This window comes from Macrosteles quadrilineatus, unplaced genomic scaffold, assembly GCF_028750875.1.
Source record: "Macrosteles quadrilineatus isolate MER2022 unplaced genomic scaffold, UCM_ALF_1.0 Scaffold_7__1_contigs__length_78375512, whole genome shotgun sequence".
Lineage (NCBI taxonomy): Eukaryota > Metazoa > Arthropoda > Insecta > Hemiptera > Cicadellidae > Macrosteles > Macrosteles quadrilineatus.
Window position 1 is genome coordinate 35509356 of NW_026542600.1, and position 26440 is coordinate 35535795.

At 39.1% G+C, this 26440-nt stretch overlaps 1 protein-coding gene across 2 annotated transcripts in view; it reads left to right on the forward strand.

Annotated features, from left to right (window-relative positions):
• LOC128998448 (proton-associated sugar transporter A) overlaps positions 1-26440 on the forward strand; it is a 62893-nt gene that overhangs the window by 8616 nt on the left and 27837 nt on the right. For both annotated transcript variants that reach the window (XM_054424576.1, XM_054424577.1), the window contains exon 2: positions 5891-6079. In XM_054424576.1, the coding sequence (XP_054280551.1) occupies positions 5891-6079 (189 nt within the window). The remainder of the gene's footprint in view (positions 1-5890; positions 6080-26440) is intronic.

Here is a 26440-nt window from a genome sequence, read left to right on the forward strand (position 1 = left end):
CTAAATAATATATGCACTAGTAATTAAGTACATATAAAAAAGTCAAATCACAGTGGGCGACATACTTGAATAAATAATACACTAGGCAAGCAGCTAGAAATGAAAGTTGTACAAGTTAGAAATTCACACAAGATAAAATCACAATATAAAATCACAGATAAAAAAATCAATGTGGTTAAAAAACTAGGCTAATATCACAGGCAAAGAATTCTTCAATACTGTAGAAGGGTGTGACTGAAAGCCATCTTACTTACTTACTTACTTACTGAAATGGGCTTACTTACTATTCAGGTGTGGTGAAAAATGTGATTTGCTTCACTTTTCTAGCGATTTAATAATTTAAATAACTGCTATCCTTTGTTGGTATCTTTTATTAAACAATATTCCTCCGGAGATAATAGTGGGAGTTAGTTTACAAACTCAGTAGTTTTAATATATTGAACCAATTTAGTCACAAGTAACAGATTGCTGTTAACATTTGTACAAACTATTTAATGAAAATTAAGTGTTTACAAAACATTATTTTTCTCGTCTTTTTCAAACAAGATTTATTTCTCAGCAAGAGGTAAATTATTGCCATTGCACCTCTAAAGCTATGAGAAGGGTCTATTTTGATCTCTAAAAAACTCATGAACTTTTTCGAAATGAAAAAAGTAGTTTCTAGCTAGCATTTTTTATAAAGTTCACATCTATCCCCAATTGCCTTAGTATTTATTTTCAACCTCTTGTCCTGCAAACAGAATAATCTAGGACAACAAGACAGAGCCAACTAGATAAATCTAGTTGCTCGTATAGTTTTAAAAAACTCAAAAAAACTTTAAATGAACCTTTAGTTTAGATAATGCCATAATACCGCTTTTACCCATTTCAGAATTTAGAGCATGCTCCCATTGAAGTTTCCTTCTCATTTATATTTTTATGTAGTAATATGTTTATGAATAAAATTATAATTGTTACGTCAGTCCATTTAATCCAAAAACAGATAAATCCCACGAAACGGACTAGTTTACTTTTAACCGAGAAATAAAACTAGAACTTTGTAAGCTCAATTAAAAAAAACTTGCAATCGCTTTCTATCTAAGTGTGAACGCCAACCATCCTATACAATAAACATGTATAAGCGTTACAATTTTAAAGCAACTTTGAAATCATAATTTAAGGAGTTTTATTCGTCATTCAATAAAAACTTCTTTTACATCACTCCGTAAAGAAAGGAACTATTTTCGATTACAGCTAAAATCGAAGAAAACAATTTTTTCCCGGGCTCTAATTTAGAGCAAGGGAAGACCGATCACCTGATTTTCTCTTGCTATACATTTTCATTCCCTTGCTAATCAGTTGTGGTTGTCCATTCGCTCACTTACTTTTACCAAAATACGTGATCGTAGTCGTAATATCTTTAAGTGTTGCCAACTTATTTTCAAGCGTACACGGATTACGTGCATATTAAAAGCACGCTGTTTCGTGCTGTTTGGTTGGAATACTGGTGTGCTCCAAAGTAAAAACGTTGTGCCTAAGTAAGGCTTTTTGTACTATAATATGTGCAAGGAAGCCCACTTTGTCGGGTGACTGTAGGAAAAATATATTTTCGCCATAATATGCGTACAAACTTTCAGAAATTTGACATGGCCTTATGGAATGCCATTCCCCCATTACGGATGACAAATTATTATTTTATTTTATGAATCACGAACGTAAACATGATTGTAACATATGTGTATACAGACCACAAGGGAAGAACAATCAGAATCATACCATTGTGCATATTATACCAGAAAATTAGTAACAAATTAGGTCAATGTGTCGAGTAATGAAATTAATGAGATAATAAAACGAAACACTCCTAACTTAAACTCATACCTGTTTTTAGATTTATTAGGTAGCACATTTAAGATAATTTATTTCTACTTGACTATAGTGACATCTTGAATTTCACAAAATTCCCTATTGTAATGCACCCACTAATAAAGGTTATAATTAATTATTGAATGTTAAAAAGTTATAAGGCTGGCAAAAATTTAGGCATAAGCTTATGTGGCGGAGTGAAATTTAGGAGAAGATAAAACGATATCGTCTGCAAATAACACTACAAGCATTTTTTTTACGACGAAATCACAACGAGCTTGATTTACAGGTTAGTTAAAAAAATAAATTACCGGTATACCTATGTATCGTTTTTTTGTGGTACATAACATAATATGTCTTCTATGGTAGACGACCTTAATTCTGGACATTTGAATCAGCTGACTGACATGCCAGAAGTTTATGTCTAACATTAAAATCGCTGTGTACATATTGACTACAACGAGAACGAACAACTGATTAGGCCTGTTTGTGCATGGAAAATATAAAGGGGCGTCCACCGAAAACACTTAAAATTAGTTTTGGAAAAACAATGACAACGCCCATTATATAAAGGTTACTTGGTTGAAAAAATATATGCTTTGACAATTAGGTAAACATAAGGTTGTCTATCAAAGTTATTCCAATTTCTAATTTGGTGTTAATTATACACTGATTCCGATATTTCTTCATGTTTACTTCTTACTTTGAGTGTAAGTATTCGCGTATACGTTTTTGATGCCAAAGATAAAACTTTAAGTGGTCAATAATACGTCTCTTATCTTAAACGTCCAAACGTATCATGAAAATATAGGCCTGGGCATATTTAATTTTATAAATTGATTATTTGTCCGAATAAAAAAAATCTCATTAAACTGATATTAGAAAAATAGCTAAGTTATTTTAGCTAAGTAGGGTGTGTTGGCTACAAAAATACCAACACAATGTATACAGTACATAAGAGTCATAACTGCTGCTTACATTAACAATTCATCTACGACTATCATTTGACTGATTATAAATATACTGCAATAAACACGAGGATAAATCACATTTACCAAAGAATGCTCTGAGAGTATACTAATGATTTTTCCTGAGCAAAGTTTAGTCCCCAGATACTAATATTAAACATGCCATAAGACCCGTTCGGAAGTTATTCTCAAAGAAAAGGTAAAGCCTTATTCTAGTTGTAAAGGATTAGTCGTACTATAAAGTTCAGGGCTGCTTTAATAAATGGACCTACTAGAGTTTATAGGTTTGTTGTTGGCACAAGGAAGAGAAACATTACCCCACAAGGTAGGGGGAGAGGGTCACAATCATCTCTACATAGCGCTGCACATGCGAACCGCGGGCTTGCTTGACCGCATGCACCTACAGAGCCGCAGAGGGCCTAGTCTGCAGGCTGTAGGGTTGCTGCCGCGAGAATATTATTTACTGAATGTTTCATCGACATTAGCCACATGAGTTACCATGCTGGTAACAAATAACCACGACACAAATGTAAAAAGCTGCGTACCAAACAAGTTAACAGATTTTAAATAAAATATTAAAGGTAGTTTGGATGGATGCCATTGAGCCAAGTGATGTTTAATTGCGCAAGTTGTTCTAAGAATTCAAGAAGCCCTAACTTATTGGTTGGTCTGCGCAGGTGGTTAAGTTGAGGGTAGTGTCAAATTGTTCAATTTACAAATCGTATTGTTCCGTAAAAATGTAAAAATAACAGTTTTTGGACTAAAATATTTTAATAAATACACGAAATTTCAAAAGTAAGATTGGAATTGCTGAAGGACCCAAATCTAAAAGGGTTGTGAGTTATCATGTTCAAATTTCTTTAGTTAATTTGATATATTTTAAGTTATTGTCGAGGATATTCCTTAAAACCTTTGTAAAACCTATGGGTAACCGCCATTGGTGTAAAAGCCGGTATCGAGGTAGGGTTGATTTTGATTTTTGAGCTCTTCCCAACTTACTTCCGCTAAATTGTCATGCAAATCAATGCATATTAAATGAAGTTCCTTACTATTTTACCCTCACATCTTGAACTATAACCCGTTTAAAAGGTTGTATTGCTATTCGTTTATGCTAATAATATCCATTCATATGCTATAAAATTGCGTATCTATATTATTACGGTTGGTAAAATGTATGTGGTTCTAATTTAAACCTAACCTATATATATATATATATATATATATATATATATATATAGCATGAAGAGTCTAACACTACAAACATTATACAAATATATGATATCTTATAATTCACTCACCAAATAGGCCGAACAACCCAGACAACTGCCCAAATCCCGTTGAATTTAATTGAACGCTCACATATAAAGCAAGCTGTCCCAATTAATAACACAAATCAATTCATTAAACATAATAAGCGGCCTTACGGCTTTGTTTCTATGTGTATTTACAATGTTTAATATACAAATTTTTTTCAAACAATCATCATCGATTACAGATTATATGCAACCTTTTTCCACTTAAAGCTATGAAATTACTAAGAGTCTAGGAAATCATGTTTTACTATATAATAAGGAGTTTACCTAACTTCAATAGGTTTTCCATTATTTGTACGCAAATAATCAAGTCTAAATTCCAGTTAAGACCAAACAAGACCCAAAATAAGATTTATTATTTATTTCAGCAAAAGCTCTCCTGATTCTTTCTTTGAACTTTGTTATTTGTGTTCACTTTACTGGCATAGAAGTGAAGCCCCACACAATAATATCTGGTGACATACGGGGCCAAGATGTTGGCCAACAATCCGATGGTTTGGGAATGACGTATCCAGAAAATCTCAAACAAAGTCTCTCCAGTGCGGAGGAGCACCGTCCTGTTGAAATAGGACATTCGGTTGTAATTGTTCTAGTTGGGAAATTGAAAAGTAAACGTTTCCATAGACAGTATTTTTTTTTAAGGGCCAATGGGGATCGTGAATCCCCAAATATTTAACTACCACAAATTTTATGACTAGAATGGGGTAAGTTAGATTCGCCTTTGCTACCTGCATTAATCCCTTTGGAACCCTTAGGGTGAGTGGTAAGATTCCGTGTCCCTAGGGGCCGAGCCTCCCCAGCACCGAGTCTCCCCAGGGCCGAGTCTCCCCAGTGCTGAGTCTCCCCAGTGTCGAGTCTCCCCAGGGTCGAGTCTCCCCAGTGCCGAGTCTCCCCAGGGCCGAGTCTCCCCAGGGCCGAGTCTCCCCAGGGTCGAGTCTCCCCAGTGCCGAGTCTCCCCAGGGCCGAGTCTCCCCAGTGCCGAGTCTCCCCAGGGCCGAGTCTCCCCAGTGCTGAGTCTCCCCAGTGTCGAGTCTCCCCAGGGTCGAGTCTCCCCAGTGCCGAGTCTCCCCAGTGCCGAGTCTCCCCAGGGCCGAGTCTCCCCAGTGCCGAGTCTCCCCAGTGCCGAGTCTCCCCAGTGCCGAGTCTCCCCAGTGCCGAGTCTCCCCAGGGCCGAGTCTCCCCAGCGCCGAGACCCCCCAGTGCCGAGTCTCCCCAGTGCCGAGTCTCCCCAGTGCCGAGTCTCCCCAGGGCCGAGTCTCCCCAGCGCCGAGACCCCCCAGTGCCGAGTCTCCCCAGTGCCGAGTCTCCCCAGTGCCGAGTCTCCCCAGCGCCGAGTCTCCCTATCGCCACGTCTCCCCAGCGCCATGTCTCCCCAGCGCCACGTCTCCCCAGCGCCGAGCGCGCTATCACGCATAATCTGACAGTTTTTACAGCCGAATTGGGATTCACAAAAGCAAAGAACCACGGTAAAGGCGTGTGCCCAATTGAGCATTGTAGGTGATCAGGACTGGAATTACGTTAGTTTTACAAACATATAATTGTAATATTCAAATAAGCGGTCTTCTGGCTTTATAAAGGAGCCAGAACAAACTAACAAATAAATATATTCATGATTCTCTTAGACATAAAATTAGACGGGCGGAAAAACTTGTAAACTCAAAACATCTACAGAACTCCTAACCTAACCAAACACATGTTCTAGATATTCTTAAAACTGGAAATACTAAACAATATTCGTGTTTGCTTACATTGAATTGGTTACAGGATGGTGGATAAGCTGCACGAGTACCAGGGATGTCTGGGAAGGTTGCACACCCTCAGGGACCAATGCAAAGTCCGGTGGCAAGAACACAAGGACAGCGGGGAAAGTATCGGGGACAGGATACGAGGGTATCTGCGCGGAGACGCCACAAGAGCACAACAACAACATGCAGACTACTCGCACATATACAGGTCAGCTGTGTATATGATAGCCTTCAATCAATTGGTGCTTGTTAGAGCAGTATTCAACCAAAATGTCCCCCATAAGAAAAACTCTCACTTGTTAGCTTTGTACTCATTAGAGCACTATTCTCCCGAAACTCCCTTTACCAAGGGATACTTCACTATGGACCTCAAAATAAAATAAAGACAGTTAAGACAAATTCAAGTTGGTAGAAAGTCAAAGAAAATTCTGAAAAAAATTAGATCAATGTTGTACACATTTTGTCAAGAATGTATCTACTATCCGCAATTTCATACAAACACATACATGTTACTACTTATTACTTTTATCAAAACAGTGAGCTGTAGTTTTGGATACTAGAAAGCCTCGGCATTTAGTACCCAAGCTATACATTTTAAATCAATTTTTTATACCGAACACCGAAGAAAGATGCATATTTTGTTGTGGTGTTTCCGGACCAATAATTTATTGACAAATGTTAAAATACCTGATTGTCGCTTTGTGGTACAAAGTATTGTCCTGGTGGATTATGGACATTACAAAAACGTAAAAAAAGTAAACACTATGATAATTAAGGCGGTGACACACTATCGATCTTTTCCCCGATCAAGACCCCGAACCGAGCAGGGAGAAGGGAGAAGGGAGATAAATATCAGCAAAATTTTACTCCGAACATTTCCCCGAACATGACCAAGACCAGACGAATTCTACCGAGCGCGGCAAAAGGAAGTTTGGAGAGAGATAGAGAGTGTGTGCGAGTGAGAGCGCGGAGGCAGTGCATTCTATTGGTTTTATTCATTGAAATAACGTTACAGAATGATCATTTTAATTGCCTTTAATAATATTAATGTTTATATTATTTTTGAAAGAATTTAAGTCAACATCAATTACTTAATTCAACCTTAATATTATTGATATAATTGATTTAACGGTTTCTACACTTTCAACCTTGACCAAACAAACCACAAACATTACATCTTAAATGATTATAATATATAACGGCAACATATTACCCAACATTTATTTATTTTACCAATTAAAGAGTTTAATTGCCATATTAAATCAGAACTATCAATGCTAGCGCAGGCGGCCGCTCGGTGCGGCGCTCGCGACGATGTACGGGGCAAAAATGTACCGTGACACACTATCGTACATCGGACCGTACATCGAACCGATCTTTTCTTTGATCTTTCGCCAAAAAACCGCCTCCAGAGCGCTCGTCTCCCTGCTCGGCCTGATGTCTTGTTCGGCGTCTTGATCGGTGTACGGACCCGTGACACACTATCGAACATCCTCCCTTCGACCTCCCTTCTCCCTTCTCCCTGCTCGGTTCGGGGTCTTGTTCGGGGAAAAGATCGATAGTGTGTCACCGTCTTTAACGATCGACCGGTGTTCATGTGTTTTTTGTGTTGTGAACTTTTTACGCACCTCTTCAGGGAAGTTTAGTTAATAGTTCTTGTACGGATCCGACGATGGCGCTCGCGCCGAAATGTACATAATCCACTAGGGCAATACTTTGGACCACAAGGCGACAATCAGGTATTTTAACCTTTTATTTATTTGAAGAAAGATTGGTAAAGAGGGTTAATTTAAAATTTGAAAGGGCAAAGATGGCTAAATAATAAGAGTGAGTATGAGTTACTGAAATCAGAAGTAAAGGTCTTGCTTATTCAGGATAATAATTCTATAACATAAAAAATGTTTTGTAATATTCCCAACTGACCTGAAAAACAATAAATAGATTTTCTCGTAAACATTTTGTAACGAATCGTTTTTGTAGATTTCTTGGAATCATTTTGTTAAAAGTTTTTCTATATCAGTATATCTATTTCGAATAACCATAATGTAACTGCATTTATTTGTGACGGTAATTCTGTAAAGGTCATTAAACTCACCTTTGTAATAACCAATTTATATTCAATTTCAACGAGTAGGCACGAAGCAAGACCTGCAACGAGATCATACTTCCTTGTTCGGAACATGTGAATCCAGAGTACCAATGAGTACAAGTGAAATGTTATGATTTTTTGTAATATACGAGGTTGTATGAAGTCAAATCTAGACTTTTTACAGGTCAGTCAATAATTTGTCACAACTCATTTGGAGAAATAAATTTTTACATAGAGATTGGCTCGGCCTTTATTAAAACACATATTCCCTCAATTTTTGTTCTATTTTTCCCAAAGATCGCCGCGTTTTCAAACGTTTGTCTTTTTGAATAGCATATACAGGGATTTTTTAACGCAACCCAAGTAGATAGATTTGCCCGAAGAAGAAAGTTCCGGAAAAGACTTGCCCGAGGAAGAAAGTAAAAGTCCAATACGCGGCTAAAGCTCGATCTGTTGGGATAGGTCGGCGGCGACCTTGTGCGGTCGAGCTGCAGTGAATTGCGCATGACTCGGCGAAAAATGCGGTCATTGTATGTCTGCGTCTGTGCCTTATGTAACGCAAAACCTGCTTGTGTATGACGTTGGAGTATTACGACGATTATTCGACGACATAGGATTTTTCGACGATATAATAGTTAATGCTTGTCATTAATATAATGTATTGTTGGTTATTATTTTAAGGTGAAAATATTAATTTTGTGTACGACGTTGGAGTATTACGACGATTATTCGACGTCATAGGATTTTTCGACGATATAAAAGTTAATGCTTGTCATTAATATAATGTATTGTTGGTTAGTATTTAGAGGTAAAAATAACAATTCAATGTTTTCAGGAAAAAGAAGGTTTATTCGTTCTTCCAAATCTTTACATCATATGAGGAGCCTGACTTCCGTAGGCACCTCAGACGATAAGTATGGGGACGCGTTAAATCTGCCAACTCCTCATTTGTTAGCCCTATGGCAAACCGTTTCGGTAAGAACGTCATTACTGCTCCCCCATCCTTTAGAAGTTCTACGGCAACCGCCTCTCCAAATTTCGTGTTGATTCGTCTTGCGGCCGTGATCGGATACCCCTCCTCGGAGGTAAGAGTCCCGAGATTCACTCTAGGGACGTGGGGAGCTGACATGAGAGTGTTAAGCTTGTTTGAGAGGTCCATTCTGAAATCGTAAAAATGTTGTTAGAAGATAAAAAACTGCAAAATATGTGTTAAAAGTACAAAAGCAAAGTAATATGAGGACCCAATGGAATATTACAAATTGTAAACTGTCTATTTGTAACTGGAATATATACCTGTCAATAATACACATAGGATATGTACAATGTCGTTTTTGAAATATATCAAACGTGTACTAAATATCATACCAGTAACCCAGCGATGTAATACAAAGCTAGTATTGTTCGATTGCAAACCAGTGGTGGACGAATGTCTACTGGGTTTGTAATATCTCCTTTTGACGAACCTCAAAGAACCTTACAGTCTAAACCCAAGTGTTTTGCTGATTTTATGCTATTGCACAAGTAGCCCATTGACACATTATGATGCCAATCTAGACTACGTAAACTGAATTCATAGTTTCTACTCTAACGTATGCTGTGGAATAAGGTTCAGTCAATATGTGTTGTAAGCCCAAGACCTGGGCTACTGCTATTCTAGTGTATGGTCATACTATTATGTCATAATGTCTAACCAATATTTTAAGTAGTTTAATCTATACAAATTTAAGCAACATCCTATGCTATGTCTACTTCATGGGTACACTACTGTGTTGTCTAATTCATAGTCTAAGTAATCTTATGCAATATCTTATGTTATTTTTACATCATTGTATGAGTACACTATTGCGTAATAATGTTAAGCTTAGTTGCGATAGACTATGCTATCTATTGTATGAGTATATCGCCGTGGTCTAAGTAATCTAAAACTTATGCTAATTTTATTCTATTGTTTGACTATACTACTGCGTAATAATGCTTAATCTATATAGTTGCGAACACCTATGGTACCTTTGCTCTACTGTACAGTGCTATGTTAAATCTAATCCATAGTCTAAGTAGTCGTAAGCGATAACCTATAATACCTTTGCTCTATTGTATATTGCTATGTGAAGTCATTTCATAGTCTAAGTAGTTGTAAGCGATAACCTGCGATACCTTTTTGCTCTATTGTACGTTGCTATAGTCATTCTATAGTCTAGTCGCAAGTGATAACCTATGATACTTTTGCTCTAATGTTAAGTCTAATCTATAGCCTAAGTGATAACCTATTCTATAGTGAGTGCACTACTGTATAACAATGTAAATAGCTAATACCATAGTCTAGCTTATTGTATACTTCTTCCAAGTACTACTATGTCTGTACTGTGAATACCACAGTCTAAGTCAAAAATATAACGATATTCTACTCCTGTTGTGCTAGTAAAATCTACAGATAGCCTACAGTGCCGACAATATCAAGTGCAAAAATATCAAGACTCTGGAGTGAAATGTTACTATCTCTCAAAGTAAAAAAAGAGAAATGTTTTAAAAGCTAAGTTTAATTTGAAAACAATGATGTTTAGTGAAAGGGTACTTACTTCACTGACATGGAGTTCGAGTGCAAGTGATGCAGGTCTCTAGACGAGCCGGGTTTATATACATGCAGTCGACCGCCTTTCACTAACTACGCCCAAGTCCTTTAAATAGCCAGCCTGTGTACAGAGTCGACACACACACTCATCACCTGCAGAGGTACACACACCATGCGGTACTACCAGTGCGGTAGCTGTAGGGAGGCTTATTTTTTATCTGCTGACTCCAGAGATAGACACAAGCGGATTTGTGCTGCCATTAAGAACTTTTTCTTTCTGGAAACTCCTCCTGACTGCGATAAAGTAACTCCAGCTCCGATTGACTTGAGTATACGGACCTCTATTGGCGCTGCTGCTGTCACCAGACCCATCCCTGATGCTGCTTCAAACCCTCGGACTGTGGCTACTTCGAGTCAACAGACTGCTGCTGCTTCGAGTCAACAGACTGCTGCTGCTTCGAGCCAACAGACTGCTGTTGCTTTGAGTCAACAGACTGCTGCTGCTTCGAGTCAACCGACTGCTGCTGCTTCGAGCCAACAGACTGCCATTGCTTCGACTTCGAGTCACCAGACCGATGCTGTTTTAAGTCAACGGACTGCTACTGCTGTCATCCCGTCTCACAGAGGTGCTAAGATACTACAGAAGATTGGAGGTGGACATGTTATTGAGCAACCCAACTCACAACCATCAACACAGCCTGTGAAACAGCTCAAACGGAAAACAACAGAATCGAGTCAAATTTCAGAAAAAAGACTCAAAGTAGCCAACACTACTCTCAGCTATGAGCTTAGAAAAGCACTATCGAGTGCCAGGGAGTATACAATTCGAAACCCTGGTATGTTCATCGACCTCAGACCCTTTCTAGAGGAAGCGCTACTTGTGGTGTCTGCTATTCTACATGACGAACTTGATGTTGCCACAACATTCAAGTACAACCTGGTCCTCGAGGCGGAGTATCACCATCCTGAGGGGTCATCCGAGGTGTTCAACTTTAAGACGTCCACTAGAATGCTGTCATCTGCTGATGAGCTGCTAGACACACTGCAAACAGACGAGGACAAACTACTTCGAGAGGAGGCAGAGTTGCAGACCAAAGGCAGTGGCTGGAGTCTGGTCGCACCAACATCCCTAACCTTAAGGGTAAGTCGCTTTAAGTACAAGCAACCATCTGGAAGTGCTCATATAGTCTTACCCAAAAAACTTGAAAACCGAAAAGCTACTATTAATGTGTTAAATAGCGATGATAAATGCTTCCTGTACTGTATGTTAATTAAACATCTGCCCCGTACACACACTGGCACGATAATAACCGAGCGATCGTTTGATAATATAGATAGGGAATGCTACGACTTTACTGGAATAAAATTTCCTGTATCGATAAACGACGTCAGAAAATTTGAAAAACAAAATGTGAACTGCTCGGTGAATGTTTTCGAAAGTGGACCTGAAGGAGATATATTTCCTCTAAAGGTTGTAGAGCGCGAGCTAGCTGATCATACAGACCTTTTGCTATATAGAGAGCCGTCTGGCAAATCGCACTATATTCTTATTACGGATTTCGCCAAGCTCATTCGTCCACAAATTACGAAAGGAACTCATAGGATAGTCATCTGCAAGCGTTGTAGTACATACAAAGAAACACGACGCTGCAAACCTGACGCAAAATCATGGCTTGAAGAGCACACAAGACTGTGTATAAAATACGGACCCACTCAAATTCGTTTGCCAAATGAAACAAATAATTGTGTTAAGTTTGAAGCATATGAAACATTAATAAAAGTACCGATTGTAATACTGGCGGATTTTGAGGCTACATTACTCCCAGCCGCTAGCACGAACAACACGTACCAGTTTCATGAAGCAAACAGTTTTTGCACCCTAATCAAGAGTACACTTCCTGAGGAACTCCTTAACGAATATGGACTTTCAACTGAATTAAACCTTCATAGATCGGACAATGCTGGTCACGAGTTTCTTCATCAAATGAAACACATCGCGGAGTGTGTAGAAAAACTCTATATCCGACAAGTACCGCTAACAGCGATGACGGAGGAAGAAAAAAGAAGACATGATCAGAAAACCGACTGCGATTTGTGTCAGCAATCATTCAATGATACAACCAGTAGCAAAATATTAGACCATTCTCATATTACTGGCGCATACCGGCACACTCTCTGTAATCGGTGCAATCTTCTTTGTCGGACACCAAATTTCATTCCTATATATGTACACAACTTCAGCAACTATGACCAATCGTTTATCGTAAAACATCTGGGAACACTTAAAGGATGTGAAATTAAAGCGATACCATCTAATTCGGAAAAGCTTATATCAATTTCAATAAAAATTGGTAAGATATGGCTTAGATTTCTCGATAGCTACCGCCTTATGGCGGATAGTCTTGGAAGACTGGCAGAAAACCTTTCACTTTCAGAGCTTATTGAAAGTTCCAAGTTAGTTCCAGCCGAGCACTTGAACTTGATAACTCGTAAAGGAGTCTATCCATATGACTATATAACCTCGTCACAAAAATTTAACGAGACAAGTCTACCGCCTAAAGATGAATTTTATAATAAGCTAAATGATGAACATATTTCATCAATAGATTACAGTCATGCACAAGCAGTTTGGGAGACCCTTGAGATGAAAACGTTAGGTGATTATCATGACTTTTATCTTCGCCTCGACACCTGCCTCTTGGCAGATGTATTTTCCTCGTTTCGAAAGAAATGCATTGATACATATAGAATCGATTGCGCTCACGAATACACGGCCCCAGGACTGGCGTTCCACAGTATGCTACTAAGCACAAAAATAAACCTGGAATTAATCACGGATGCTGACCAGTTTTTGATGATTGAATCGGGTATGCGTGGTGGTCTGGTGCAGTGCAATATAAAATACTTTAAAGCAAACAATCCACAGTTAGAAGAACAATCTGACTACAGACCAGATGAACCGTCTAGTTATCTACTATTTTTCGACTGTGTAAACCTATATGGACACATCACGGGAAATCATCCGCTACCAACAGTGGACTTTCGCTGGATCGACTTGGAAAACATGCCTGATTGGACGAATCTACCGGCCGACAATCCGTATGGACTAATAATGGAATGCGACGTGGAATACCCCCAAAGTGTTCATGATTATTTGCAGGATTTGCCACCGTTACCTGAAAGTCAAGTACCACCTGGAGCAAAGAGCAACAGCAAAAAGCTTCTTGCGACTCTTGTCAATAAAACTAAGTATGTAGCTCACTACCGCGTGTGGCAGCAGGCCATTCGACTTGGACTAAAAGTGACAAAAGTGCATAGAGCTCTTAGGTTTTCTCAGTCACAATGGATGTCAAAATTTATACATCTCAACGCAACACTTAGAGCGCAGTCTACAGACGAATTTTCTCGAGCTTTTTACAAGCTTCTCAACAATGCAGTTTTTGGCAAAACTATGGAGTCTGTGCGCAACCGTGTGGACGTTCGTTTTGTCACAACAGAGGCGGCATTTCAAAAGTTGGTTCGTCAGACCAGATTTAAGGAGTATAGAATTATTTCAGAAAATGTAATCGCCGTTCAAATGCGTAGAAACTCTGTTTTACTAAATAAACCGATTTATGTAGGAATGACGGTACTGGATCTGTCTAAAACACACATGTATTATTTCCACTATGAAATCCTAAAGGAACATTTTAAGTCGCCTGAATGCGAACTCGAACTGGCCTACCTTGATACTGACGGGGGCATTTGGACATTAAAGACTGAACGTGACATTACTGAAATAATGCAACAGCAATCCTTTGCAAAAGTGATGGATGGATCTGTATATCCTATAGGACACCCACTTAGATCTGACGTCAATAAAGGGAAAATTGGAACATTTAAAAATGAAACAAAGGGTCGTGCTCTTTTTGAATATGTGGGCCTACGCCCAAAGATGTATTCGTATAGGTTTGGATCAAATGATGTGCATCCCATTGCTAAAGCAAAAGGAATTAAAAATAAGTACGTATCAAAAATGTTGACGTTTGATAAATACAAAGATGCTCTTCTAAACGGACCAGTCGAGAAAGCCGAATACAATTTAATTAAATGTAAAAGTTTTAATCTTACTTCACAAACTGTATCAAAAAAGTCCCTGTCCTCGGAAGATGACAAGAGACAACTATTGAACTGCAATGTTAAGACCCTTCCGTACGGTCATTACAAGCTTGAAACTATCGCTGAGGAGGACAGCAGTAACGACTCAACATGAATTTATACAGCTTGGCACTTTTCGAAACTTGTCGTGTCTTAGATGCAGTGGTCAACGTAGATTCCATTGACGAGCTACCAGTACTATGTGATCTTCCGATTCCACTTCAGCGTGATGTCCGAAAAGAAATGAAAAGAATATGGATAAAAAACTCAACACCATCTGAAAACCCATACTTATATGAATACCGTGATTTAAATTTTGATTCTCTAGATAAGCTTGAGTTTATAATGCTTATGCGACATCCAAGAAATTTGTATCCAGACTTTTGGCCGTCGTACAATGGAGTTGCCCACCTTACGACTGACTACTATGAACACCACATTGGTTTCCAGAAACCCTTTTTATATTGTCGGCCTTGCTTCATGAAGCTATGTGCACCTACCTATGACGACGACATCGACCATCAAGAATATTGGAAAAGTATGAATTGGCGGTTTTTTCATGTTGTTAGACACTATGAAGTTGAGCCCAGATGGTATGTTTGTAATATTTTAAAGTCAAGAAAAAGTTGGTGCGACTGGTGTATCCTTACACCATTATTTCAATTGTATAACTTTGATGGTTGCACTGATAATACACACTTTCATGATGACGACAGCAACAATAGTGATGAGTCTTTTGTAAGAGTGTTTAATACCACAGAGTTGTACAGTCCTTATCACCATTAAACATGTTTGTCTTTGCAGACATTCTATAAGCTTATCCCTATAGCTATCGCACTGGGCCGCCAAAACAATCTTATTACGTTTCTGTAACATTTTTCACAATGAACTCTGTGTAAGTAGCAAATATACTCGTAAAGCCTTAAGAACGTTTTGCCAAATGTCTTTTTGAAAACCCACCCTTTTTGTGAATTCTACTGTTTGTGTATTGTTCCATACAAAAGTATCGTCAATGTGTTTGCACATTTCAAGCTAGTATTGTATAATATTTTTACTTTGACTTCTTATGCAATGTATGTATCCTAGTGCAACTAATATTGTATTTAGTAAAAATTTGCGTTGTAATTTCAAGTGTAAACATTGTAAATAAATCGTTTTCTACTAAATGTACATGTTTTACTTTAAACTATGTAAAATAACTCTATGTCTTTGTAGAACAAACTTTCTCGGTGGTAGTAAGTGTTTGTAAATAAACTATTATTGTGTATTTTTTCTACTTTAAACTGTTTAAACTGTTTTGTAAAACCATAATTTTATTCAGCCATTGTCTTTATATTTCAAAGGTTTATATTGTACACATATTTTGTTAAATAATATTTCAAATAAACCATCTTAACAGACCAAAATTATCTTGTACTTTAATACACCTTCCTTCATTAGTTGGTCTTGAAAAACTACAACTAAGTTGATGAGCTTACAGACTTATATCTTGTGTGATACACACATAAATTATTAGGTCTTTGTGCCACCAGTATGCAAGTAATAGAACTTTGTTCACAAAACCAATGAGTGTTTTGCAATAACCCATCTCTTGTAGTCACTGTTAAAGTGCTCTTTACTCTTCAAGAAAATTGAACTCTGTTGTTGACACCTTGGCAAAAGGAGAAAAGGAGATAAATAAAGAAACAAAAGTTTATAGTAAAGATATATTACAATAAGAGACATTCAATACACCAGTTACCATTTTGACAAATATTTCATGTTCTCCAATACAGCCTCTATAATGTTTGCTACACAAAAGCGGCGAACTTCACTATCTATCCACGGCAACATCGATGTTCTGAGTGCTGTCCGTTCATACCAAAAATCTTGAGTCTCTGCAGGCAATCTTCTTTCATTCAAGTCAGAAAGTAATCGTGGCAAATCACTTGTTATGTGGCGAACGAGTTGTTTGTCCAATGACATTGAAGCCAAGTCATTAGTAGTGTTTGAAGACAGTAGGGCCATTACCTTATAGTGTTTGGTAAAGTACCGTGTGTAACGAGAGATCAGAAACTGCACAGTTGGGTTTATTTCAAGTAGGATATTAAAGTAGCTCTCAAGGGATGGGAACAATCGTTTTAAAGAAATCCATCCATCATTTTGAAGAACCACCCTGGGAGTCTGTCGAATGATATCAGATTCACTTGAAGGTCTTGAAAGTGTAACAGAATTCAAATTGTGATTGACTGGCTTGTTTCTCAGACGATAGTTACAAAATGATACTAATCCATTTGGTCTAGGTTCCAATATGACTGTATGTAGATAGAATGCATTAAATGGAATTTCATCGGAGTAAAACTTGTTGATAGAGTGGTGAACTGAAGAGCTTTGCAGACTCAAAAGATCTTCAAATGTCAATTCAATTGAGGTTTGATTGTTTACCAAACAAATAGAAGGAGAAAAGTCTTTAATTGAATCAAGACCAACAGCTGCATGAGCCTGGTTTGCAACTTTATAAATCTGTCTAAGTAAGAGATGTGGTTCCCATGAGTTAGGCTGCTGATCAGAACGCACAGCTGATTTGTGTGGCTGGTGTATACTATGAGAGTGACTCACCACAGATGTCGGTGTTGACGACGAAGACGTATATGACACTGAAGACGACGTTGAGGGTGGTAATGAAGATAACTTAGCTGTTGATGTATTCTGTAATAGTTGTTGCGAATGTTGAGGTTGTGGCGGCGGCGGCGGAGGCGGCGGCATTTGTGGCAAAATTGAGGTATGTAGATTACCTTGATGATCTTTCTGGCGAAAAACCTGGCTCGACCTAGCACGTGTGGTAGATTTTGTTGTTGATGAGTTGGATGGTGTTTTCTGATGTAGAATTGATGGTTGTTCTGGCCGGTACTCTTCCACATCCTTTGAATCCTTGTCCTCTTCCACTGTGTTACCATTTTGGCTGTGAACTGTTGAGCACTCGCGAGTATAGTAATTTGTTTGGACCGCACCTGATGTCGTATGTACTGAATCAGATACGTCTTGTAGAGTCTCACCAGTTAAAGATGCAAGAAGCTGGTCAATGTCCATAGTATTTACATCAGAGTATAGTACATTATGCACTGGAGGAGCTTTAGTACGTCTACGTTTCACTCGCGAAAGATCTTTACGCGGAACTGGTGCCGACCGCTTCACTGTCGCTTCCATACTGGCTAAACCAGCAAACCAGTTCTAGGTTTTATACGGAGTGCTTATACAGGTCTGGACATGTACGATCATCGACCTTGTCATGCAGATGGCGAGCGTCAAGGACAAATCCATTGAACTGAAAACAAGTCTTGACAGGTCGCGCGCACATGCTGGATATTTTAAGAGGAAGATAATTCTGTTGTTGTAAGTAATACAGTAAGCTTTGCATCAATAGATGTAAGAAATTTTAAAGTTTTAATATCTGATTCATCCAACGTGTTTATCCTTCTATCATAGGTTTCTAATAATTTTGATGTTTTCTCATCTGATTCTTGCAGTTTCTTTATCTCGTCATCCAAAGATACCAACGATTCAGATGTTTTCCCATCTGATTCACGTAGCTTTTTGATTTTTTTATCCAAAGATACTAAAGATGCAGACGTTTTCTCATCCGAGTCTTGTAGCTTCCTGAGCTTATCATCCAAAGATACTAACGATGCAGAAGTTTTCTCGTCTGATTCATACAGCTTTTTGACTTTTTTATCCAAAGATAGCAAATGTGTAGACGTTTTCTCATCCGAGTCTTTCAGCTTCTTGAGCTTATCATCCAAAGATACTAAAGATGTAGACGTTTTTTCATCCGAGTCTTGTAGCGTCTTGAGCTTATCATCCAACGCTGTAATTAATTTAGATGATTTCTTACCTGATTCTTGTAAGTTGTTTAGTCTATCGTGATAGGATACCTGTTTTTCCTTTATGTCGATTAGGTCGGTCTTAATAGATTCCTCTATGGAGACTATTGATTTTTTTACATCCTTAACTGCTTGATGGAGCTCTTCGAGGCTAACAGCAAATGTCTTTAACTTTCCTTCTACCTCTTTCAAATCGTCTTTGTTCACATAGAAACGATTTAAATAACCTTTAGACACCTTTTGATGTGATACATCAGGGTCCACTGCAGCTCTGAACCTCTTGGTTCCATCATCACTCAACACATACGCATCGTCGTCTTCATCATCAGATAAGTGACGCTTCTGTTCTTGATACAAAGCGTGTCCAAACTTGTCTATAACGTGTCTTCTGATCATAGCTTGTACAATATATGTTTATCATAACAATATCCAAACCAGAATGGTGAAACGAACATGTTATTAGCCTATTTAAACCCACTTAGGAAAAACCAAGGCGTTTGACATAAATCTTGATCCTGTCAGACGTCCTAGCTAGTTTGTGTAGCTCGTTTTTACTATACCCAAGAGTTGAACCGAGATGGAAATCCCAACCACTTTACGTATATTTTGTTTCCTTTACGTCTGAGTACTTTTTCAACAAGAAATGTGTTGGGATAGTTAGTTTTTTGTAGTTCAGGCTCGTAAAATGCGCCCTTTATATCGTTTCCTTCTTCGTCTTGTAAGTAGTATACAGGGGGAGATGACTGACGTACACGAACTACTTTAAAAAGCTCGGTACTCCAATTTGGAGTGTAGCCTTTTTCAAACAACGTTTTATATTTTGAGATCCTCACTTTGTCGTTTACTTTAAACTTAGCGACACTACTAGTCTTAGACATATTTAACTTTTTTACCAAAAACTGTTCATTTTGTTTGGTGACGTCTTTTGGTTTCATACCTATCGATCTGTGCACCCTAAAATTGTACTTTTTAATCAATTTAGGTAGTAATTCTAGCCACTTGTAGTTACCCTGTACGCTAAATTCTTTATACATCCAGTTCTTTATCGTTTTGTTCAGCCTTTCAACGATTGAGGCCTTTAATGGACTATACGTACTATAGTGGTTGATACCATGTTTTTTCATTAGTATTTTAACCTCTTTATTGTAAAAGTCAGTGCCGAGATCACTTTGAATGTTGCGTGGTATCCGACCGCTTCCTTCAATCACACTTTCCAATGCTGATGCAACCGTTTTTCCGGCTTTGTTATTTAACGCCACTGCCCATGCATATTTTGATAACGCATCTATCACCATCAAAACATACTTTTTCCCTCCATTTATCCTAGCATAAGGAATCATTTCTATCAGGTCGGCTTGCCACAAATCATCTATACCGCGTACAAAAACCTTTCTTCTAACGAATTTCTTTCTGGCTTGTCTATGCAGCTCGTTGACAATTCCTCTCTTGGATGCCGACGAAAAAGACTCCTCAGTTGGTCTGTCACTCATTGTGTCAAGCTATTATTCCGTTTAATTGTAACAAACCTATTATGTATTGTATTTCTTCACTGTGAGCTGTGTGACCTGCTTCTTTCGAGAGAATTAAGGTCTTAAGTCGTTTTACCAGTAGATTGGCGTTGCTTTTATACGGTTCAATGTTTTCCACAGTTATTCCACTCCCAGAGGGTGATGCCGATGTTGCCACACTGTACTTTGGTGGAAACAGCACTGAAATAACAGTGGAGTACTTTTTACCTCTGTTGCTGTTTATAGGTTTTTCTGCGGAATACATTTGACGATGGGCGTTGGAAGCTTGCAGTATCTCCTTATAAGACTGTAGGTCTTGTTGTGTAATGGAACCTTTGTCGGGAAGCTGCATGAAAAGAAGTTCCAGGAGTCCTGGTGTGACCTCGTAGCTACGATCTTTTACAATTACATGCGAGTTGGTAAACTTTATCCTTAAACTGCCAATGGTCATATTACCTCTCCCATCGAGTTTAACTCCATATGTGGAGTCTATTTTGTCCTTATATGAGGGGCCGGAAAGTCGTTTAAGGTATTTTTGTACTTGACTAGGTGTAGGTGTTTGTGTAGACATGTCCATTGACTTATCCGCTTCACATTCTTCATTTTGTATCTTTTCTATTAAAATGTTTTCTTTTTTTACATCTTCCGGTTCTTCCTTCTTAATGTATCTATAAGAGTCATTCAGACGTGTTTCCAAAGTCTCTTGTAGGGGTTTTACAAGCGGTTTGGCTTGGGCTTCCAACAATTGTTCTACATGCTCAGCATTGTTCCTTAGTTGTCTGTACTTCTTTCGAACGGAATCGGTCAACCTCAGCAGTTCTCGTTTGATTGCCTGCTCTCTACTCGGTGGTCGTTGGTAGGTTTTTAAGTTAAGCTTGAATTTTTTACCAACCTTCTTCCTAGGGCGTTTTCTTGTCGGGACACTAGTATATACGTCCATTCTCTTAGCCAATCTGATACTGTTATAACATGTGAAGGCAAGCAGTTGACCTTATATATCAGTAATGAACGTGTCTATACCACACCTATAACGACCTTTGTTTATTTCACAGTCCTTATTGATGGTTACAAATCCATACTTTTGCTTTTGCCAACAAGCTCTACAAAGCGTTTTAAATTTTTCAAACGTCATATCGGTGTTTACGTGATCTTTGTAGACATGATGTAAGTTGAGCTCATCCTGTTTAAACAGAATTATGAGATTTGCATTATCTCTAATTAGATGTTTTGGCAAGCGGGTGTAGGTTTGTATGAGATAGAATGTGTCTACATTTCTATGTCTACCCATACTAAAGTATGCTCTCATGTTATCTTGCTTGTCACAAGCCACGTCGTCAAAAATCATTATCGAGTCCTGTTTTGCCTCTCCTGGATCCGGTACCTCTTCACTGTTGTTAAATGTGAAGTACCCAATATATGGAAGATTACTAATTATTTGCTCTAACAGCTTGTACTTTGGTTGCATTAGTGATTTACTAAACACATATATGTTGGCATATTTTAGTCCATTCGGTTCAGTCAGAAGGCTGAACATTAAGTTGGTTTTACCACAGTTTGACGGTCCACACACAATAGACCTAATGGACCGAGGAAGGAGGCTGCCATGTTTCTCAACTTCACTGTCAGTGGTGATCAGTTTGTCCACTGAGTTTTCCACAGTGAACGTGTCACGTTGCTTTTGAAATTTCATCCTTACACCACAAGCGTCACACACAAAGTGCTGCTGTGATATATAAGGATTCAGTGATATATCACTAGCTCAGTATGATCAGGATCTCGAGAGGTCGAGGACTACTTAATCGCGGGATAGACTCTTTGCCTATCGAACTTCACTTGCCCGGGTATCAGTACTGTGGCCCTGGGTCAGATTTGAGGAAGCGTCTGGAGCGTGGGGATCAAGGAATTAACTTGTTGGATCGTGCATGTAAAGAACACGACATAGCTTATAGCAAGAACAAAGATCTTCCTAGTCGTCAAGCTGCAGACAGAGTTCTTGCTGACAAAGCTTGGACACGTTTTAGCTCTAAAGGTGTACCGTTTGGTGAGAAGCTCGCCTCCTGGGTCGTCGCCAGTGCAATGAATGCAAAGTTGAAGCTCGGTGCGGGTATGGTGAAGAGAGGGAGAAGAGCTCGCAAAGCCAAGTCTGGAATGGGTACAACCACTAAACGTAGAAGGACCGTTTGCAGAAAGAAGAAGAGAAGTGCTACTAAGAAACTAACCTCCAAACCTTTTACCTTTTCCGACATATTGCGACGGGCAAGAGACGCTGTACAGGGCTCAGGACTGAAATTTTATAAGGAAAGTAAAGATGGAGGTAGACGTCGATTGAAAAAGGCCGCCACGTCTGCTCTACAAGCTATCAAGTCCATGCGAAGAGGAAAGCGTGCTGCGTTTGACCATTTGCGTCGTAGAGAACGCATCCTCGCATTACCCAAGTCAGGAGGTGTGTTGCCATTATTGCCGATTTTCGCGGGTTTGAGTGCACTGGGTAGCTTGGCAGGTGGGGCCGCTGGTGTGGCTAAAGCAATAACTGAAGCCAAAGATGCAAAGAAACGCCTGGGAGAGCTGCAGAGGCATAACGAAACCATGGAAGCTATCGCTTTACGCAATGGAAAGGGTTTGTTTTTTAGACCTTACAAAAAGGGACTCGGAATTTACATGGCCCCATACCAGAAGCAACCAAAAAACTTGTAAACTTCTTGCCCAAACGCGCTTTATACGATTTTGACTTGGTGTATTGGGCAAGAAAATTAAAGATTCCCTATTTTAGAGGAGTATTTATGCGGGATAGACTGCCACAAAGCCCGTGGAAAAACGAGTCTGCAATTGTAAACTTGGACGACAGCACTGGTCACGGCACACATTGGGTCTGCTACAAGAAGAATGGGGAGTTTGTAAGGTACTTTGACAGCTACGGAGATCTTACACCACCATTGGAACTTCACAAATATCTGAAGGGGAATTATGTCTCCTACAACAAGACTGCTTATCAGGATGTAGACAATAAGAGTGAAAACTGTGGGCATTTGTGTTTATATTTTTTGTCTACAACCTAATAAATATCCTGTTATAAATAAGATGTTTTAGTCCCTTCCCGTCCAGTCATGTCTCTGACGTTTGTGCTTTCGGGTAGGAGTTCTACACTCTCTGTTGACTACTTTCCTCCGGTTGAGTTGGATCCAAATTGTGAGTACGAGATTGGCCTTCTCAGCTTTGAGACTTACAACTCGATACCTAATATTGATGAAACCAATAATATGTTTCATTTTGACAATGGGAAAGTGATTAAAATCCCTACCGGCACTTATGAGGTACAGGATATTGAGAGCTTTATAAGGGAGAAGTTTAAGCTATTACCACAGTCGTCTGAGAAGAAGTATTGGATACGCCTAGGGACTAACAATAATACTTTACAGACCTCCATGAAGAGCACTGTACAGGTGGATTTCTCTCAACCAAACTCTGTAGGATCTCTTTTGGGTTTCCAAAAGGAAGTTGCAGAGCCAGGGAATGAAATTTACTCGAAGAACGTAGTAGATATCTTTAAAATAAACACAATAAGACTGGAGTGTAATATATCGAGTGGGTCCTACGTAAATAATCGACAAGCGCACACCATCTATCAGTTTTTTCCCTCTGTACCTCCCGGATATAAGCTGGTTGAAGTTCCAAACTCCGTCATTTACCTGCCGATCACCACTAAGGTCATTAGTAACATTACGCTTAAGATTGTTGATCAGGACGAAAGACTGGTGGATTTCAGAGGTGAACGTATAACAACCTGTTTACATATTAGAAGAGTCACAGGATTGAAATAGTCATCATAATGGGTTATGTTTATTTCCCACCCACACCTTCAAAGTGTGCTTCTAATCTGCAGAGAGCGAACAAAGGCTATTTATTAGACACCCGCAAGCCAAGGGTAAACAGTGTTAGTCAACCACCCAAGCGGTTAACACGTACTAATCAACGGTTTTTACGCTCGTTGGGATTTCAAGTACTTCAGTAATGGATATATTAAACATTTTGGGAAGTGTTCCATTTGATGATACAATATCACACATGGAATACCACACTCATTTCCCATATGCTTCTAGCACACTTGAGAACAACGATGAAATTAGAATACCTATACAACAACAAGATCTGTGTGTTCTCCCTTCAATGAGCTATTTGTACATCGAGGGAAAGCTTCTTACTAAAGACAACGCTAAGCCTGCGAACACTGGATTTACAACAAACGCTTTTGCCTTTTTGTTCGATGAAATACGGTATGAAATCAATGGTGTAGAGATCGATCGTGTAAAAAATCCTGGTATAACATCTACACTTAAAGGTTACGCTTCATTAAACGAGATTTCGTTGAAGGGATTAGGGAATTCAGGCTGGCCATCTACAGTTGACCGATTGTCATCAACACTAGAAGCACATATAGTAGATTCCGAAGGAAATTTCAGTTTTTGCATACCACTGAGTAAACTTTTAGGGTTTGCAGAAGATTACAGAAAAGTAATTGTCAACTGTCGCCATGAACTGGTTCTGATCAGATCCGCAGGGGATAAGAATGCGGTTTTGTGGACTGCTGCCAGTGCCACTGACACAACTCCTGAAGACGTTAAGGTTAAACTTGAAAAACTGTGTTGGAGAGTCCCATACGTTACACTGAGTGACAAACAAAGGATCGCCTTGCTTCGCCATTTGGAACGGGGTACAAGCATTCCTGTAGAATTTAGAAGCTGGGAACTCTATGAATATCCCTCCCTACCTTTGTCTGATAAACAGTCATGGTCAGTAAAGACTGCTTCTCAACTGGAAAAACCTAGGCATGTTATGGTAGCGTTCCAGCAAGGGCGCAAAAACAACATCAAGAAGTCAGCAGCATGTTTTGATCACTGTAAGATATCCAATCTTAAGCTTCATCTTAATTCCATAAATTATCCTTATGATGATTTAAAACTGAATATCAGTAAGAACCGGTACGCAATCTTGTACGATATGTACACTCGTTTCCAGGAATCATATTACAATATTCCTTCACAACCACTTTTGAACGTTAGCAGTTTCATAAATCACGCTCCTGTAGTTGTAATTGATTGCTCGAAGCAGAACGAATCCCTCAGGTCTGCTCCGGTCGATATTCGTTTGGAGTTTGAAGCCAGTGAAGCTTTTCCCTCCAATACTACTGCATACTGTTTAATCATACACGACAAGTCGTTCACATACGATCCTTCCACTAATTTGGTTCGCAAAATAATGTAAGTGTGGAGGGGGAAAGGCTATATATCCCACAGCTTCCAGTTAGTTCACTCAGACGTTTTCCTACAGTTGGTGCGGGCAACACAATCATGATTGCTAAGGCAATAATAGATTTTAGTGCTTTTGTCGGGAACAACAAGAAGGTTATAATCAAAGAGCTTACAATTTTGGACTTAGATTCAAGATGTTCTCAACATTGGATATTTAAATTACCCAAGGACACAAGCACATCAGTATATACTGGACCTGACTGTGGAGTATGGCACACCTCAGCGTTTGAAGGACATAATAGGTGGCTGAGCAAACACTATCACGGCATCGGATTTGACACAGGAAGTGTCGAGTATGAATCTCTACTTCCTGCACTGCAGGACATTTGTTGCAGTACACAACTACTTTACGCTGCTTCAAATGAGAAGGCAAAAGTTTTAGAAGAAATACTGGATCATCAACGAGCTGTGATCAGTCTCGAGTCTTTGGGATGTCCACCACTTTCTAGTGATATTTTAATACTCCCACCCGTTGATGAACAACAAGCCCATCAGTGTTTGTTTCATCATTTGTATGCACCCGGTTTCTACTGCACACAGTCCAACGCTCACATACTCGCTGATTGGTGTATGAACAACCCTAAACTAATAGACGTGAACGATCCTGCAGTGAGGGAGAAAACTTTTACTGACTGGAAACTCAAATCACCTTCAGCCAAACATCTTGCCGAAGGAGGCTTCATTAGGATGGTTAGTTTGAAGGATACTACCAAATGTGTCTATTGCGGGGTAAGACTTTTCAAGTGGGAAGAAGGAGACGATCCAATCGGCGATCACAACTACAACTCACCGTTTTGTGCATTCCTTCGCTTCCGAGATCAGCAGAGATCAGAAAAGGATGAACGCAGTGATATTCCAGCAGACCAAGACGTCACTGGCCGATACATCATATCTCCAGAAGTAACTCATGAAGATCTATTAAATATGTGCAGAGCTTAAGATCAAAATATATGTTTTTACTCAAACATGTCTTTAAATACACTATCCCTTATTCACTATCAGCAGACCTCTTCCAGCTCTCTTGCAACATGTCTCACAAAAAGGAACTCACCTTTTCAAATCCCCTTGACACTACGTTTTACTTCTCCAACTACGAAGAT